Source organism: Pygoscelis adeliae, unplaced genomic scaffold (assembly GCF_000699105.1).
Source record: "Pygoscelis adeliae isolate BGI_AS28 unplaced genomic scaffold, ASM69910v1 Scaffold21, whole genome shotgun sequence".
NCBI classification, from domain to species: domain Eukaryota; kingdom Metazoa; phylum Chordata; class Aves; order Sphenisciformes; family Spheniscidae; genus Pygoscelis; species Pygoscelis adeliae.
This window is the reverse complement of record NW_008824243.1, coordinates 4,417,317-4,434,176: the sequence shown is the minus strand read 5'-3', so window position 1 is coordinate 4,434,176 and position 16,860 is coordinate 4,417,317. Positions and strand designations below refer to the sequence as shown.

The window sequence follows — 16,860 nt, the reverse complement described above, 5'->3', positions numbered from 1 at the left end:
GATTCTAATCGCACCATGAAAAGAACATGATCTAACTGCTTTCAGCCCTCCGTAAATCTGTACTAGGTCTTTAGCACAATGCAACTTCCAATTTAAAAAGCACTGAATGTCTCGTCAATGACTTTGTGAAGAAAAAAGAACAAGGAGCAGACATAAAAATTCCAATAGTTGTTTAAGCATTAAAGTTCATTTGCATCACAGCAAACCTGAAAAGGGCTGACCTCTCAAACCGCCTCTCAGGTCTATGAAGTTGTAGCCTTGACAAGCTCACATTGACAGAGCTCATTGACTCTGAAAGGCTACTCTATCAATGGTGAAAAATGGCAATAGGTTCTACTCTGAGCAGGCATCTGCCTGCCCACCCGCTGCTAAACCAATGGCAAAACTGATTCAAAACCTGAATCTACCTTGTAATCTTCCTTTCCAGGACCTTTTAATAATAGATTAAGATCACTATACAATTTAATTTCATTGTTTGCCCCAAAGTGTGAAAAACATCCAAGCTTTTCAATTCCAGTAAAATTACATATATATTACAATACATACACATAAATAAGAAATTGATAGGTAGTTATGTACTATTAATTGCTTTATTTAAATAAGAAGCCAGTTTAAAGTAATTTGACTAGTGTGAGATGAAAACACATGCAGCCTCAAGACCATGATTTTCTACGTTCCTAGAACCTTCAATACAATCCTTCCTGTAGCGTAATTTGGGATAGTCATAGCTCCCAAATCACACCATATTATCAATACAGAAATGTTAATGAAAATTAGACTGTAAAATATTTCTGCAAGCCTCACAGCTTGGAATAAAAAGAAATGAATTAAACAGCATCACACAATTCACTATAGTAAGTTTTCTTCCTACTTGACAGGTGAAAAAAAGCACTTGCACGTGCAGCTTAATTAATCACTGCTCTTGACATCTCAATGATTTACAGTGAGGAGCAGGTGAGGATATACAAAACCAGAAAGGAACACTTGATTTGAGTGTAGCATTTCCAGCACACTAGGATGACAAGCTTATATAGTCTATCAATGGTGTACAGAAAAACCCATACAGCAAATTATTTGTTAGCAGCAACAAAAGCGCAAATTAAGTGGAAGAGAGACTTGCTTATTAGGAAGATTTAATACTATCCAGCTTTTAAAATTTTTTTCTTAAAAAAAAACAATCCAATATTTGAGCAAAGCTAAAACTGCAATTCAAGTACATTTTTTAGCATACCAATGATAAGAAAGCATGCTTTGTAACACACTCCGTGAAAAAAGCAGATAGTCTTTAATGTTATCCACAGAATTTTGTGAAATAGACCTCTTCGATCAACTATCTAGATGCAATGTTTAATGAAACATTCCTGTAAAATAACTGATTCTTTAAAGATATTCATGTTTGACAGTGTCTTTTGAAAAATCAGATTACCACAAGAGCCCAACTCAGAATACACTTTCACCAATGCTTACTGCTCCCAATTAAGTAAAATAAAGTTTTGCCCTAAAACATGGAAGAAAAAAAATAGGAAGACTAAGTATGAACCTTTCATGCAGAAACAAGGCAGCACTGAATACAAATAGCGTGTTCCCTGTATTACCAACTGCAAGACCTTTCTGTTATGTCTTTGCAGCGCCTAGTGAAGTTAGCTTACAATTCCAGATGCAGTTATGATCTGGAGTGGGAGGCTGTGCAGCCACAGGGCCCCTCTTGGAGTGCATGACCTGGAACACGCACACTACGCTAAACCATACTAGTGAATGGGCCAAAGCCCCCTCAACTCCTGCTGTACATCAGTGAATGACTGGTACGATATTAAACAAAAGGATCTTACACGACTCTCAAAATGGTGCTAATTTGAGTACCTCCCTTTGTCTTTATTTAAGTGGGGAAACAACACGGACAGTAACAACATGATCCTCCACTATCAGTTTTACTCGCAGTTGTCTGGGAACAACAGAAGTATCTCCTGCTACATGCATTTGATCTTTGACTTCTCATCTGAAAACTCCAAAACATATGTAAATGTAGTGCAACATTAGTCCAATAAATAGTAACGTGGAGATTTTCAAATTCCTTTATATAAAACTTCACCACAATCAAGTATTAATAATTTTGAATATTTCCCTGAAAAAAATACACTTTATGCTCAAATTTCAAAATACAAAGAGACCAATTTAAGCAGATTTTTGTTGATTCTCATATAGCCAGAATTTGTATTATACCCCATGGAAGAAAGGCGAATGATCCTATCAGAGGTCTGGACTATACCATCTCTGCTCACTCAGACAGAAGTGATGGAAGCAGGAATTTCTGTTCATTCTCCAAACAAAGATATACCTGACCACAAAATTTATACCCAAGTAATTAGTTATCAGCGTAAACAATGAAATATAAAGTTAGAAGATAACTGAGTCACACAACTGTATGCTCACTTTCAACATGCCAGAACATCCCCCAAGTCAATTTTGAGGCCCATATTGGTGCCACGAAAATGCCAAAGCTGTACTCAGAATACGCATAACTGAATTACATATACCTTTATCTGTGCTGAGAAAGTCCCCACCTTGAACGCTGTATCACAAATAAACCCTTTAGAAACTGTAAATTGGTAAGATTCCCATCTTACTGAAGAATTCTCTATTTGTGAAGGGCAAAGATGACGAAGGTGAAACCTGAGTTGATTTCAGATCCTGACATCCTGGAATACCTGCTTCAGCACGTACAGTAATTTGAAAAGGTGTCTGTTGAACCACATAGGTGTATCTTGCATCATCTTTCCTATTAGTAGCTAGGATATTTCTTACTAGAGACTATTGTAAGGGTGCTCATCCATGCAAGAAAGTGAGTGAAACCCATACTACACGTTTTGAAGAATATCCGGAAATAAATACAGCATTCTGGTGCTTTTTGTACGATCTTGAAATAACTGCCTTGTCCAACAGGATTATTATTGCTGCATCTTGTCTTACCTTACAGATGATTCTGGGCAGAAAGTGAGCCCAGACCAAAGCACAGATCAAAGCTCTTGATCAAGCAAAGAGAAATATAGTCAGCAGAATTCTGGAGCAGAAGAAGTGACATCAAGTCGACCTCAGGAAACTTCCCATTCTAAAAAATAGTCCTGAGGATATTGTCCCATATCCTCACATGATCCATAAACTGACCTAATTTGTATGGATCTCAACCCTGGGTTGGTACATCAGAGAGATTAATTTAAGCTTAATGAAGCAAATCAGATCAACTACTTTCTGGAAAGGTCTCTTCCACCACACTGTCTACTGATATAAAGAGGAGAGCAGCATTATTCGACATTACTGCATGTAACAGTTTTTAATATCTAAGCTAAAGACGATTAGTCAGAGACTCTGGTTACCTTGATTCTCAAACTCCTAGACTGTTTAAGAAAGCACTAAAGCCATGAAATATGTGGAGAATGGAGAAGGCGTACAGAAACATACACCCTGTGTACATTATCCAGGAGTACAATGGAGAACATCTTGTAGTATTATCACCAACGTATTAACTGATAGATACTGGATGAGTATTTTCCAAAGTCATTTTGGTCTGCAGTAGAAACGTGGCAGAGAGAAATCGTCAAGGAAAGTTCCTAAAAGTTGATTACAAAAGTCTTATATAAATTTCCTCTCAAATATAAACAATGCAAAAGACTTAAGATGCTTACTTGGTATTTTAGCCACTAGATACTTTAGCTGTTCTGTAAGAGCTAGGTCACCAAATAAGTGTAGCTAGCTACTTTCTGTAATGAGGTGACAGCGACTAGAGCCAACCATTGTGGAAACTTCATACTATGGAAAAGCCTTGTAGAAGAAATGGGCTTGACCTTGGCAAAATTAACACACTTCCCTTGAGAAGGCCTGAGATGTGGAAAAACACATTTCACAGGCAGACAGATGTTGAACTGATCCAGGAAGCATCAGGATTATAACCAATGTTGTTACTTGAATTTGTAAATAAAGATTTGTAACTCTCTTATTCTAAGATTATATTTTAGCTCTGATTCTCTGTCATGATAAGGAAACAAAAACCATGAAGCTTTGTTCCCTCCAAACAAATTATTCAAATCTGGCCATGACAATCTAAAGCATCCACCTCCTACTGAAGGACATTCTCACAGAAAGGACCACAGAAAATTAACATGTAAGATGGAATTGACCGTAACAGAGATGAAAATAGGATTGAAACTCCACCAAATAACTCATCCGGTGTCATCCACTCTGGGAAATTATAAACTGAGCATGGATTAAAATTCCACCTCCGTCTTCTCTTTTAAGGTTACAGAGACATTAATTTGGGTCTCTGTCATTTATTCCAAAATATCCAGTAGTATGCTATGGAACATAGTTCATGGCCAGTGCAGGTGGAGAAACTAAAGAATCTCAGGTTACATCGCTACTAGGAAATTAAACTGTGCCCAGAAACATTCCCATTCACTTGAAGCCAGCTGGCAGGGAACAGCTTACATCTCTATCAGTAAGTTTTCATAACCTCCGAACCAGTCATAGTGCCTGGAGCACTCTGATAATGCCTAGGAATTGTTACACGATACAGACCCAGAGCCTGCCAGGGACCTCTCTAAGAGCACAAATTATAAAGCGCCAATTCCTAGGAACACTCCCAGGTTTAATTTATTAGTATGTAGGAAGCCTTGATTCCTGCCGTTAGGACTGTCTAAGGGCAGGGGCCAAGAATGGAAGAGAAGCTACATGGCCAGAAAGACTGAAAGGCAGCACAACTTAAAATAACTCTAGAAGGCCCTGTAAAATCCAACGCTTCACTAGTGTGCGTGCTGAAGAGAATGATCCCTCTGAAAGGGACAGCCTCTACAGTGCCTTGCCTGTCTAGGATTGAGCCAGAAAATTACAGAATCCCAAGTAGGTTGATCCTGTAGCTAGTTAACCAATTTAGAAAAAATAAATCTGGCTACTTAAAAAAATATTTTCCATCACCATCATCATTATTGTTCCAAATTCAGCAACTTATTCCAAAATTCAGCAAAAATAATTTTTATGGGGAACAAAATGAAAAGTACCTAGTCACTTTCCATGTTATGTTTGGTATGGTAGAAGACTTAACTCCTCCAGTCTTCTCTTTTGTGGAACTGCCCCCCTCACCCTCCCAACTGTTTTGTCAGCAGTCATGTTTCTTGAAGTACTTTTTTTTTGTTAAATAACAAGTTACTTTATTTATACATAGTGCTTGAGTTACTGAGAGTGCTCCACTTACGCAGAAAATAACGTTTTACCCTGGTTGTTTAAAAAAAATGAGAAAATGGATACATCCCAGAGCAAGACTACTTTGAGAAAAAGCAAGAGAAGAGGCACAGAAGTGTCACTACCTCAGAGTTGCCAGCAGCCCATTCCAGTTTTATGTCTGTTTTACAGTAACACAGTCTAACAAGTTATTGTTCAGTGAAGTGCTTTCTACTTATTTTTATTTTATCATATGAATTTCAGATAATTTTGCATTCTAATTCCTTCTTCAACAGTGTTTGGATATGCTCCCTATTTGGCATCATCTACAAGTTGCTAAAGACAGAATCCTAAAAATTACTCTTCCCAACCTGATTTCCAAATATGACAACTAGCTAGACCATTTTTAGCATGGTCTTTCAAAATAGCTCTATGCGAATTTCAACTAGCTCACATTTGTCTTTTCAGAAACGTGTCAAATTGGACATGAAAAGCAATACAAAAAGCAATATTAAAACCAAACCACTGCATGATCTACGGCTCCTTCTAGATACCTTAGCCATCACAACGTAAAAGGCGCTATAACATGGAAATGTTAATCCTACACGTGTTATTTTGATTAATATTAGAATGTTCAGAGATATCATTGAAATTTCAAGTGCAATTAAATTTTAAATAGCGTTTAGAATATTCACTATAGAAACCAGATATATGCTGCATTTAAGATTAATATAAAACCTATTATTAAGAATACATGAAATTACAAATTTAACTTTAGAATACATATTTTTGAAATACTAAAGGATTTGCATTTGACCTATAAAGAAACAAACTAATATTCTGTGATTTACTTATGTTTGTAAGTATTCTTCATGCCAACCTTATTGCCCTGCCCCCCGCCCCCCAAGCAGGTTTACAAATTAAAGGACATGGCAGAACTGTCTGCTCCCACAGCTCATTATGCACCAACTCACTACTCTGCCCTTTAGGAAAGCACATGAAAACTTGATAAACCTTTAGAGGGTGCTCTGAAGGAAATAAATCTGATGTCAGAGATCGAAAAAAAAAATAACCACAGAGCTATACACATGATGATTTCACATTTATAGTGTTCTACAAGCTTTGCCACTTTAAGTTCAGTATGTGGAGGACTTAGTGACTCTTCTGACTGAAATTATTGTGAACAATTTTTAAAGAAAAATATCCCAGCTCTGAATCTTCCGATTCTTTTAAAGTTTTCATCGAATAGCTAATACTAAAAAAAGAGATTATTTTAAAGACCTCTGAATATATTTGAAGACAATGGTTAAGAATGCATATTCGATACATACAAGCTCTACTTAAAAAAGTTTTACTAAGCTGACTAGAGCCAATATAGAGATCACGTGTTCCAGTTAGGATAAACATAATAAATACATTACAATTTTAAAGATTCTTCCAAACTGAATTACAATGTAAATTGTCACAACAGAGACTTCAAAACCAAGGCACCTTCCGTCTTATATAATTGCCTTGAGGAACTGCTTGGAAAAGCATTATGGTATTAGAGTATCTCCAATGCCAAGTCCCTGGCAGATAGGCAGAGGAGAAAAATATATATTTTCTTCAGTTTTGAAAATGAATGTAATGTATTCATAGCATCAATAAACTGAGCTAATGTATTTTAACATCACTATCATCAACTGATAAGCAAGACTACTGTATTTAAGAAAATTCATGCCAGCTCCTCCACCACATATTTAATTTAATCAATACTTTGGAAGTTGTAATTAGCTTATGTTTATACAGCACTCTGAGGATGTAAACTGCTACGTGACAGCTAATGATGAGGCTTAAGCAGCATTCATCAGCTTTGTGTGAATTCACAAACAAACAAGTAGCTCTTGAAAGTATTAGTACAGATCGCTATTAAATATCTCATTCCATTCATTTTAAGAGATTGCCCATGAACCTTCTGAAACATGCAATTTACATGTACAATACCAGCTTTTAAGAAATCTAGCGGTACTGCAATTCTATCATAGCTTTCATTGTTACCGTTTCTGTTGAAATTATTTATCCTATTTACACATAGGGAACTACAGCATTTACTTAATACTGAAAATAAGTATCAATTCATTTGAAAAAGTGGCTTCAAATGGGCACCTCAGCCTGTACTGCTTTTTGAATTATAATTCACTATGTCATTCTTTTTATTTAAAGAACAATAACTTAAAGACTTAATGTTCATTGGTACAATCTGGAACTTGTCCCAGACAGGATGGTACAATCTATGAGTAAAACTGAAGATCATTGACGATCTAGATCTGCAAACGAGGGACTGTATTTTCTGTAATTTTCTTGCAGCTTTTATTCATTAAAATCGAATCAAGACCATATAAAAGGAGAGAGGCAATAAGATATTGAATCAAATTAAACATTTATTCTACTGGTGAAGAGTAGCAGGCTTTTTCTCAAATATCTCAATGCAAAAGAAGAAAGGAAACAATACTGTACAAAGACTTCCAAAACTAACACTGAACAAAGCACTGAAAAGAAAAATACAGTGAAGGGAAAGCTTTCATTGCATGGAAATGCATTAAAGTGATATAATTAACAATTAAGCTTACAAATGTCTGTGACTTAATAAATTCCTAGTTTGAAGCACCTGCTGATTTAAGGAGACAAACCCATAACTTATTTTTCACTGCACAAAAATAAGCATATATTCCCATTACACACAAACTTTCAATACTTGTCTGTAATTTCAAAAATCATATTTACAATTGTGATAACATTCCCACGTTAGAATTAAAAAAGTCAATGAAAGGCAGTAAAAATACAGAATACAGAGAAAGATTAAGAGAATTATTGTAACTTCACAAACTCTGAAGTTGCAGCTTTCATTTTGTCTACGTGAACCTTAAAAATGTTTCTCTAAAAAGAGCTGCAAAGTATACCAGCAATTTAAGAGCATGATAGATTGATTCAGCCTCATTAAAACAGGCATTTCTTAATTGGTCGTTCTGAGAAAAATTATTCTGCTATATTAAAAGTAAGCAATTGTATAGTTGAAACTGTTGTTTCATTTAATAAACCCTTAACTTGAGAAACACTCCCACTTGCTAGCTCACTGTATATGCAATTCAACAAAACAAATTTGTTAGTCTTCTGTGTCAGTAGGAAAGGGCAACGGTGAAGGCTGGTATATTTTTATTGTGCGATTAAAACGTGTCCTACATAAATTTCAGTTCTACAGGGGAACACTCCCATCCTGCTTTCAGAAATCAAACTCTCTAATTATATGGTCTTGGGAATCTTTTGTGATCACTGCAGCAAAGGAGGTAACACAGGGCAGTTCCAAGTAACTGTCCTTTCACTAGGAATCACTTAGGAAAGTGCTCTCTGGGCAACACTTCTCAGACAAGCACAGGTACTGTAAAATAAGTAACCTTTTATTTATTGTTCATTTGCTATAATTGTTTTACATTATGAGTGTCAGTGGGAAAGAATCCACTGCATCTAAAAGTTGAAGGGAAGAAACAGGCACATGTCATCCTGGATCCCTGTTTGCTGAAGAAGGGAATCCTGGCTGTTGTGACTATACCTGTGGCTGGAGTCTGGCCAGTGAAAGGAGATCTGAAGAAGTCAAAGCATGGAAGATCATTTGATCAACACAACCCTCTTCCAAGACACAGTGAAGTCAGAGACGAGCAGTACAAGAATTCAAATGTAAATGATTACTTCACACTGAATACATTAGTCTGCTGTGTATCAGCAAAACCGTGGCACTAGCAACAAACCAAAGTAGTCTATGGATTTAATTTTTTTTTTTAGTGGAAGAATATGAAGTTGCTTCTTGTCACAGTTCTACTGGAATCTACTGAGTAAATTACAGATTGAAACCTAGGTGAACCAGGTTATGTTTACAACTGCTGTCAATTTGCTGAGCAGCTCCAGGTAATTCACATCATGCACTGTCTCTCACTTTCCCCATTTCTAGGAAAATATATACGATTAGTTTCCTGCACTCATCATAGCGCTTTAACACAAACTGATGGAAAGTCCTGCATAAAAGAAAAATCTTACAAGCTTGTGGATGCAATTCAGTACTGAGATGTAAAAGGATACAAAACCTGCAATTCCAGGTAAGAGGGATTTAAAGGATTTAAATCACTTTGTACCTTCCTGATCTGGGTCTACCAAGAAATAAAGTTGAATCCACCCATACTTATTCAAGCAACTCAAGTGGCAGTAACTTTTCACTGCTTTTCTGTGAGTAGTAGCCCCAACTAGAATCATTACAAGTTCTTGGGCTTGTTTCCTATACTACAATTTGCAAATATGTCGTTGAAAGTATTCCACAGCTTTCCTCCTTACCTCTACCAGAAAAAAAGTCTTTCCCAGCCAGGTCCAGGATTAACAGTTATAGTTTGGGAAAGCATTATTGTCCCTTTCAGTTTGTCTTTAAGAACACAAATTAATTAATTCTTCTCTATATTATATTCTCCAGATGCGCAACCGACACCACATTCTGTCTCTAAGCAGACATCCATTTGCTGAGCTGCTGACATGGACAATGATGTTGTCACAAGATCTGAAGTCTCCAGATTAACTTAAATGATTTTCATTCTGGAGGAATAATCAAACTGCCTAAACACAGGCATTCAGTGCCATCAGTGTCTAGCACCACTATGCCATCCACAGTGGTACAAGATACTGTGTTTAGGCAGCTGAGTCCTAACCTCAGTTTCACTAATGCTGGACATCCAAGCTTGAGCCTGAGTCACCCAATCTTAAGTGCAGGAAAAGGTGCAAAGGTCCTTAAATGTCTCCTCGTACCAGCTTTAACAGAAAAAATGCAACATTTACTGACAGTCTGGACCTCTAGGATGACTTCCGGAACTTCAACCCCAAGTTTCTGTCCTTGCTCCTACTGTTCATTCTCTTTCTGAGACTCTTCTGTCTTTATGCAGTCTATATATTACAGCAACAATTACACCACTAACCTCTTTCCAGCCTCCTCTGAACAGAGTATCCATGTTTTTTTTTTTCCAGATTTATCCTTTTGGAAGGGAGCTTACCTTAACTCCTATCCTATGCAAACTTCAACGGAAGCACTTCTCGTAACTGTTGCTTCACCAGGTTCCCACACAGAACCTCCTTCCACAGCTTCAAGCTCTGTTTTCTGGCCCCAGATGCTACAAGCCCTTGCCTTTTTTCTGACTTTAATTAACAATGTATAAAAAGTTGATTAGTTGTGACTTCTGGTAATAGATTGAGGCCCCAGTTTAGAAGATGAGGACTTGAGGCATCAGCCCCTACCATGTTACATCCTGCTATCATTACCTGCTACAACAGGACATTATGTGAGAAAAATTGGTCAAACTAAAGAGCACTAGAAGCTTTCTCCTTTAGAAATTAAACATGGACAGTAGCAATGCAAGCTTCCCTTGTGTTTGTTACAAACAGAGCTAGGCCTAGAATGGTCAAAGTAGTCTTCTTGGCAAGCTAGTTAAGTCACCAACTTATCTGTTGAAGCAATCAGTAAATTCTAATTTTTTGTAACAGACTTTCAGGATATGGATATACAATCACGCTACAGGAGACTTACTAGTTTGTGACAGCTTAAAGACAGAAAATCTAAGGTTTGATATAATTCACACTGACACCAACATTTTCTTTTTTTTCCCTCCATGGACCCCAACGTTACCAGGAGGCTTTTCTACCTTATTTTGTATACAATTAAAACTAGCCTTAATTAACGCTTCGTCCCTTTGAGAGATTAAGATCTTAACACAAAAAGTTAGATGATACAAAAATGCGTACAGGTTTTGTTATGATCCGTGTTCATCCTATAGATTTTTTTTTTAGAATGCCTTGATTTACTGACCCTGTAAAATGAGGACTTTGATAAAGAATATCATTATGATGTTCAGCATACTGAATAGTACACAATTTGTAGCATTAAGAGGTATTACACAGAACAGAATCTACACAAGCCTTGCCATGAAATGGAAAGATGAACACTACTGACATTGAGGAGAGGATGGGGAGGCACAGACTTTTGCGAAGTAGTGAAATAGGACTAGCCAAAGATAATTTTTATGCACATGAAAACAGAAGAGATGGGAGGGTAGCCTAATTAACTGCACGGAGGGAAAGGAAGTGAAAAATAGGTACATGCAATGAGCTTCTGTTGTGAACAATACACTAAGTGCCAAGTGTACACAGACAAAACACTACTTTCTAGTTCTTAATGTCAAAAAAAATCTTACTCATCTACAGCTTGGAAGGAAAATCCAAAAAGGAAAAAATCAATTATTGTCTTTTTAAAAATTGCCTTTTTAAACAAAAATGTATGGCTATTTGGGCCACAGTGTAATCAGAAGCTCCTCAAAACAAACTGCCACTCAATCACTGCCAAATTCTGATAATCCCAAACAGTGTATCACAGAGGAGATGCAGCTATTAAAGAAGTATGTTGAAAGTTACTTCAATAATAGTGCTGTACAGTACATGGTTCTAGCAAAGACATTCAGCTATACTACCCCTCAGTGAGTTATAAGCTCAAAGTTCTGACTGGTGTCTGTTGTAACTTTAACTAGTATGACAGACAACTGATACCAAAATGTATGAAATCAAACTGATTTAAGTAAGCCCTAGCACACAGTTTTTAAAAGTGGGGGAGAAAAAAAAAGCCAAAATGAGAACAAACCCAGTACAATTCTAACTATCAAAAGTTGCGTGAATAGTTCAACTTACTCTTTTACTGAGGCAGATAACTGGCCACATACTACAACCTAAAGTGCAGCAGCAGCAAAGGCATCCACATAGTAGCCATCGTACATTAACTGGAAGGTTCTTCTTAAGACAACTGTTAACTCTACTGATGCTGGCTTTAAATTCTTCAGGTGCAACCTACAAGGGGGAAGAAAAAACCAAACAAAAAACAAACTAGTACCACAGCAGTGCTATTTATTACTCTTACAATGCTCTACACCTGGAAGTCTTGTTTTTGTAATAAAATCTTAATTCTAATTCCAAATTCCTATTCACAGATACTCACCTTTCCAGTTAAAGATGAAGGAAATTCTGCTTCAAATTTGTTGCTTAGTCCAAACCTGCAAAAACAAAATGAAGATCATACCAAAATTATAAATAACCCCAATCCATGCCACAAGTTACAAGCACCTCATAATACTCTCAGGGTTCGTATCACAACAGCATTAATTTCAGGAAAAAATAGTTGTTATTAAAAGTAATTCCTAAAATTATCCTAACAGACAAAAGTACACCATTGCACGCAGTTTGAAATCCATCTTGCCTACAGTCTCTTCTTAAAGTTCTGTTGACACTGTTGACTATTCCCCAGACTCAGCAAAATTTCTTATAAGCAATAGTGGCAAGTGTGAAAAGTGAAGAGAAGTACTTAAGGGGGTAGGGGAAGTAAGTTAAAGCCACAGTTTGAATTACCCCCCTCCTCCACCAGTACAGATGTATCTTGAAGAAAAGCTCATCCAGTGCTATTCCACTCAGGCCATGCTAAATAACTGTTCTAAGCATAAAAAATGGAATCAATACCAGCTTCATACATTCAGAAAAGAATACACTAATAAGTTTCAGAACACAAAATACTATCTAACAAAATATGATCTAAATGGTAACTAATTTGAAAGAAACATACCAATTGTGAATGTAAAGCTATGAAGCAGTTTGAGATGAGCTGGATTTACTGACTATTCTGGGTTTTAGAAGATCTAAAGATTAGAAGAGTTTCACCTTGTCTATTAAAAAAAATTGTTTTCTATCTTACAGTTGGCTGGTTGGGTTCATGAATGGATGAACCTCAAAGAAAATGTGAATATTTTCTCGCATCTGGTCTGGGCAATAACTTCTAATAGGGACTATACAGTCTAACAAAGTCATTAATAAAACCGTATGACTGGTTACTAATTTGGTAAAAGGCAGTCAGTGTAAAATTCAAGTTGTCATTAATAACCCTCTGAATATAAACCAAAGCAGTCTTAAACAACACAAATCAGAAATTAAACTGCTCAAGACTTGAATATTAGCAGCAAGACCTATCACACATTGCTCAGTTGTATGCAGAGAAGCTTACCGGAGCCTTGACAGTTGAAGATTTTAAAGACCTAATTTGCTTTGACAATATGTTTATTGAGCAGCTAGGTATTTCTCAGGGTTTTAGTTTTGTTTTGGGTTTTTTTTTACTGAACTGAATGATCTGCATGCCAATGGAGAACTTTGTCCAAGTAATCAAATGGGCAGTTAAGTGCTGTACCAATGGTGAGGTACTGTGGAAGGGCCTCAAAAAACTCAGTGGACAAAAGGTAACAGATGAGCTTCTGCGTAAATAAAAGGTGGTGAATCTTGGGAAAGTTAAACTATGCTTATGCGACACTCAACTAAAGTTTGGCAGCTACAGCTCACAAGAGAGATCTTCTATCACCACTCATGATCCTCTTAAACATCAGCTCAATGCAAGCAGCAGCCGCCAGAAATAGCAATAAAATACCGGCCACCACTAGGAAGGTGATTAAGAACACAGAGGGCATAATTTTGACTCTCCATAAAACCCTCATATACCCACACATTCAGTACTGGGTGCGGTTCTGGCATCCACATTTCATGGAGGACTTGGTGGAGTTAAGAGAAAGCAGAGAGAAGGAAGACTAATATAATTAAGGGAATAAAGCAGCTGCCCTAGGAGACTAACAAGGCTGACACTAACTTGGAAAAGAGAAGGCTGAGGGGGGTATATGATCAAAGTGCAAAGATCAGGAAGGCAATGGATAAGGTGAATGATTAACTGTTAATCGCCAAATCCCACAACAGAGGGCACTCACTGAAACTAGTCGGAGATTGGTTTAAAACAGATAAAAGAAAGTGCTTCTTTAAGCTGCAAGGAGCAAAATTCTGGGTTTGTTTCCACTTGAGATTAGTGACGCAGACTGTGCCAACAGATTTGAAGAGAGGTTACACGTTTCCTCACAAACGGACACTAAAGGAAAGGTGATGTTGAAGTATACATCACCTCACACAACTGCAGATGCCAGAGAGTACAAGGAGAATGGACACCAGGAACAGCTAGACTTGCATGCAACCCATAAGTAGCAAGGCCTGTTGCCAGAGTTTGCAACAGCACGCTGGGCTAGATAGTTTATGAATTTGACGCCATAGGTGATTTTTACATATGGTCTTAAGGAAAAGTAAACAAGTCATCTCCCTATCGCTGACTGCAGGCAGTAGAATCATAGAAACATAGAATTATTTGGGTTGGAAGGGACCGTCAAAGATCATCTAGTCCAACCCCCCTGTCACTAGATCAGGTTGCTCAAAGCCCCATCCAACTGGACCTTGACCACTTCCAATGATGGGGCACCCACAACTTCTCTGGGCAAGCTGTTCCAGTGTCTCACCACCCTCATTGTAAAAAATGTCTTCCTTATATCCAACCTAAATCTACGCTCTTTCTGTTTAAAACCATTGCCCCTTGTCCGCTCACTACAGGTCCTGGTAAAAAGTCTTTCTCCATCTTTCTTACAAGCCTCCTTTATATATTGAAAGGCTACAATAAGGTCTCCCTGGAGACCTTACTTACACTTAAGTTACCTAGCATATTTGAGTATTTGTAATTAGAATAGTAGCTCTGCAACTCCTACAAATCCCTCAAAACTGGTGAAGTAACAAATGAAAATTGTTAACCAGAGAAATGTATGGCAAGTTTTCCACTTCAACACAGAAGACAGAAAATCCCTACTTACTGGAAACATACCTCTACCATTGAAAATCCTGTTGAATATTCCATGACAGAAGGACCATCCACCCTTTCCCCAAAATCTGGAGTGAAACCAACTGCTAAGGCAAAAGTTATGTAAATATCAGGAAGAAGCATCAGGCCCTATCAGTTAAGCTACTTAAAATTGCCAGTAGGTTGAAGTGGAAACCAAAGCCTGAAAAAATCCCTTGGATCCATACACATTTCATAAGCAGCCAAGCCTGAAGAAGGACTCCAAGCTCAAGATACACAGCTGCCATCAGAAGTCTCAAAACTAAAAGGTAACACCACTTTACCATATAATTAATTCATCAACTCAGACAGATGTCTAAAGAGATGACTCTTCAAAGAATGATCTTCATGTACTTCATGCTTCAACGTCCAGAAGAGATTTACTAGGAATAATGGAATTCAATATGAATTTGAGCAATGAGGGAGTAGCCAACTACAAGGATAATTCAGTCCAAAGCAGCTCCTGTTGCAAGAACTAAAATGAAGCTGAGCCCCTGACCAAGAGATGAGACAATTTCAGCTGTCCCTCTACGCAGAATACTAAGGAAGCCCTTTACTTTGAGGCAAGAGCAGGTAAGTCAAAGGCACAGGGAAGTCTCCCTGCTCTCAGTTAAGTCACAAAAAGATGTAATAGCAGGGAAAGCCCTGCTCAGTCTCATGCTGAAGATTGGCTAGGAAATCAGCAGGACAGAAACAAGGCTTTTTTTGTGACTGCATGATCCAAAAGCATTCAAGTGTTGACAGCTTCAAACACAAGCAAATATTCATGGAGATCACAAAAGCTGTGCCTGACAAAGACAACCCTACTGGAAAAGCTATAAAGGTATCTGAATTTACAAAGATGCCGAGGCAGAGTGAGGTACGGAAACTTCTGACCAACACAGTTACACTTCGGTGAAGTTATAAGCAAATGAGACTAAGACTCCTTACTTGAGGCTTGTGGCAACATTTAATACATGGTGGGGTAGCGAAACTGAAACTTCAAAGCTAACTCAACCAGCTACCAACGTCATTCTGAGGTTTCCATACAACAGTTTTGCCACCATACGCGGGTAGTAAAAAAGGGTGACTCCATACCTTAAAAGCTTTGGTAAGTAATTATGTGACCTCAGTATATTCACTCTTGACTGCATGCTGCAACTTGGAAATTAAAAGAAACTCCACAGAACACCACTACACATTCACTGTAAAGACACAAGAGCTCTGACAAAACAGCAGCAAAGAGTGTCTTAAAATCAAACGCTGGAAATCAGGATTTTGGAGATGCATTTCCTCAGACAGCTGTCCTCATATAGCACTAGATTTCTTTTGTACAATACTCGATCTTCAGTGACACATACTCTTCTCTGCTTGCTCCATGTCTTTCCCATTCCACATCACGTCTTCAACAGATCCATGCTCACCTCATGCATGAGTACTTTCTTTAACTTTCCTGGAACCTGAAAAAGTGTTTCTTGAACATGACTCTGATTGAAAGGTTCAGCTGAGTTCCTGCCCTTGTGTACAGCGGAGAAAGAAATGGTGAGAGGTGGAAACTTCAAAGTACAGAAGTTTACAGTATAGGACACAGCCAACCTGCAACCTTTTCTCAGCTTGTAGCTCAGATTTTCCTCACACACGCTATCCTCTTCCTCTTTGTCCTCTCTTACGGGGACACTAAACCGTTTTTTCACTGCTCTCAACCATACTCTTTAGTTCCACATGTTCACAACCCTTACAAAATAAATATATATATTCCACAAATCTTAACACTCTCCATCCATAATTCTCACATAGCCCTGTTTTCACTCGTATGTCCTTGATACAGAGTGAAGTTCAAAAAGATAGAAGCAGACTTAAGTTTAATATTAAAGAAACTGACG

General features: G+C 37.6%; 1 protein-coding gene across 1 annotated transcript in view; it reads right to left on the bottom strand.

Annotated features, from left to right (window-relative positions):
• CHIC2 (cysteine-rich hydrophobic domain 2) overlaps nucleotides 1-16,486 on the bottom strand; it is a 21,631-nt gene extending 5,145 nt beyond the window's left edge. The window contains exons 1-3 of the mRNA XM_009335144.1: nucleotides 16,402-16,486; nucleotides 12,257-12,311; nucleotides 11,953-12,108 (exon numbers count right to left, since the gene is read on the bottom strand). Of these exons, the coding sequence (XP_009333419.1) occupies nucleotides 11,953-12,108; nucleotides 12,257-12,311; nucleotides 16,402-16,406 (216 nt within the window). The 5' untranslated portion in view covers nucleotides 16,407-16,486. The remainder of the gene's footprint in view (nucleotides 1-11,952; nucleotides 12,109-12,256; nucleotides 12,312-16,401) is intronic.
• Between the last annotated feature and the right edge of the window lie 374 nt (nucleotides 16,487-16,860).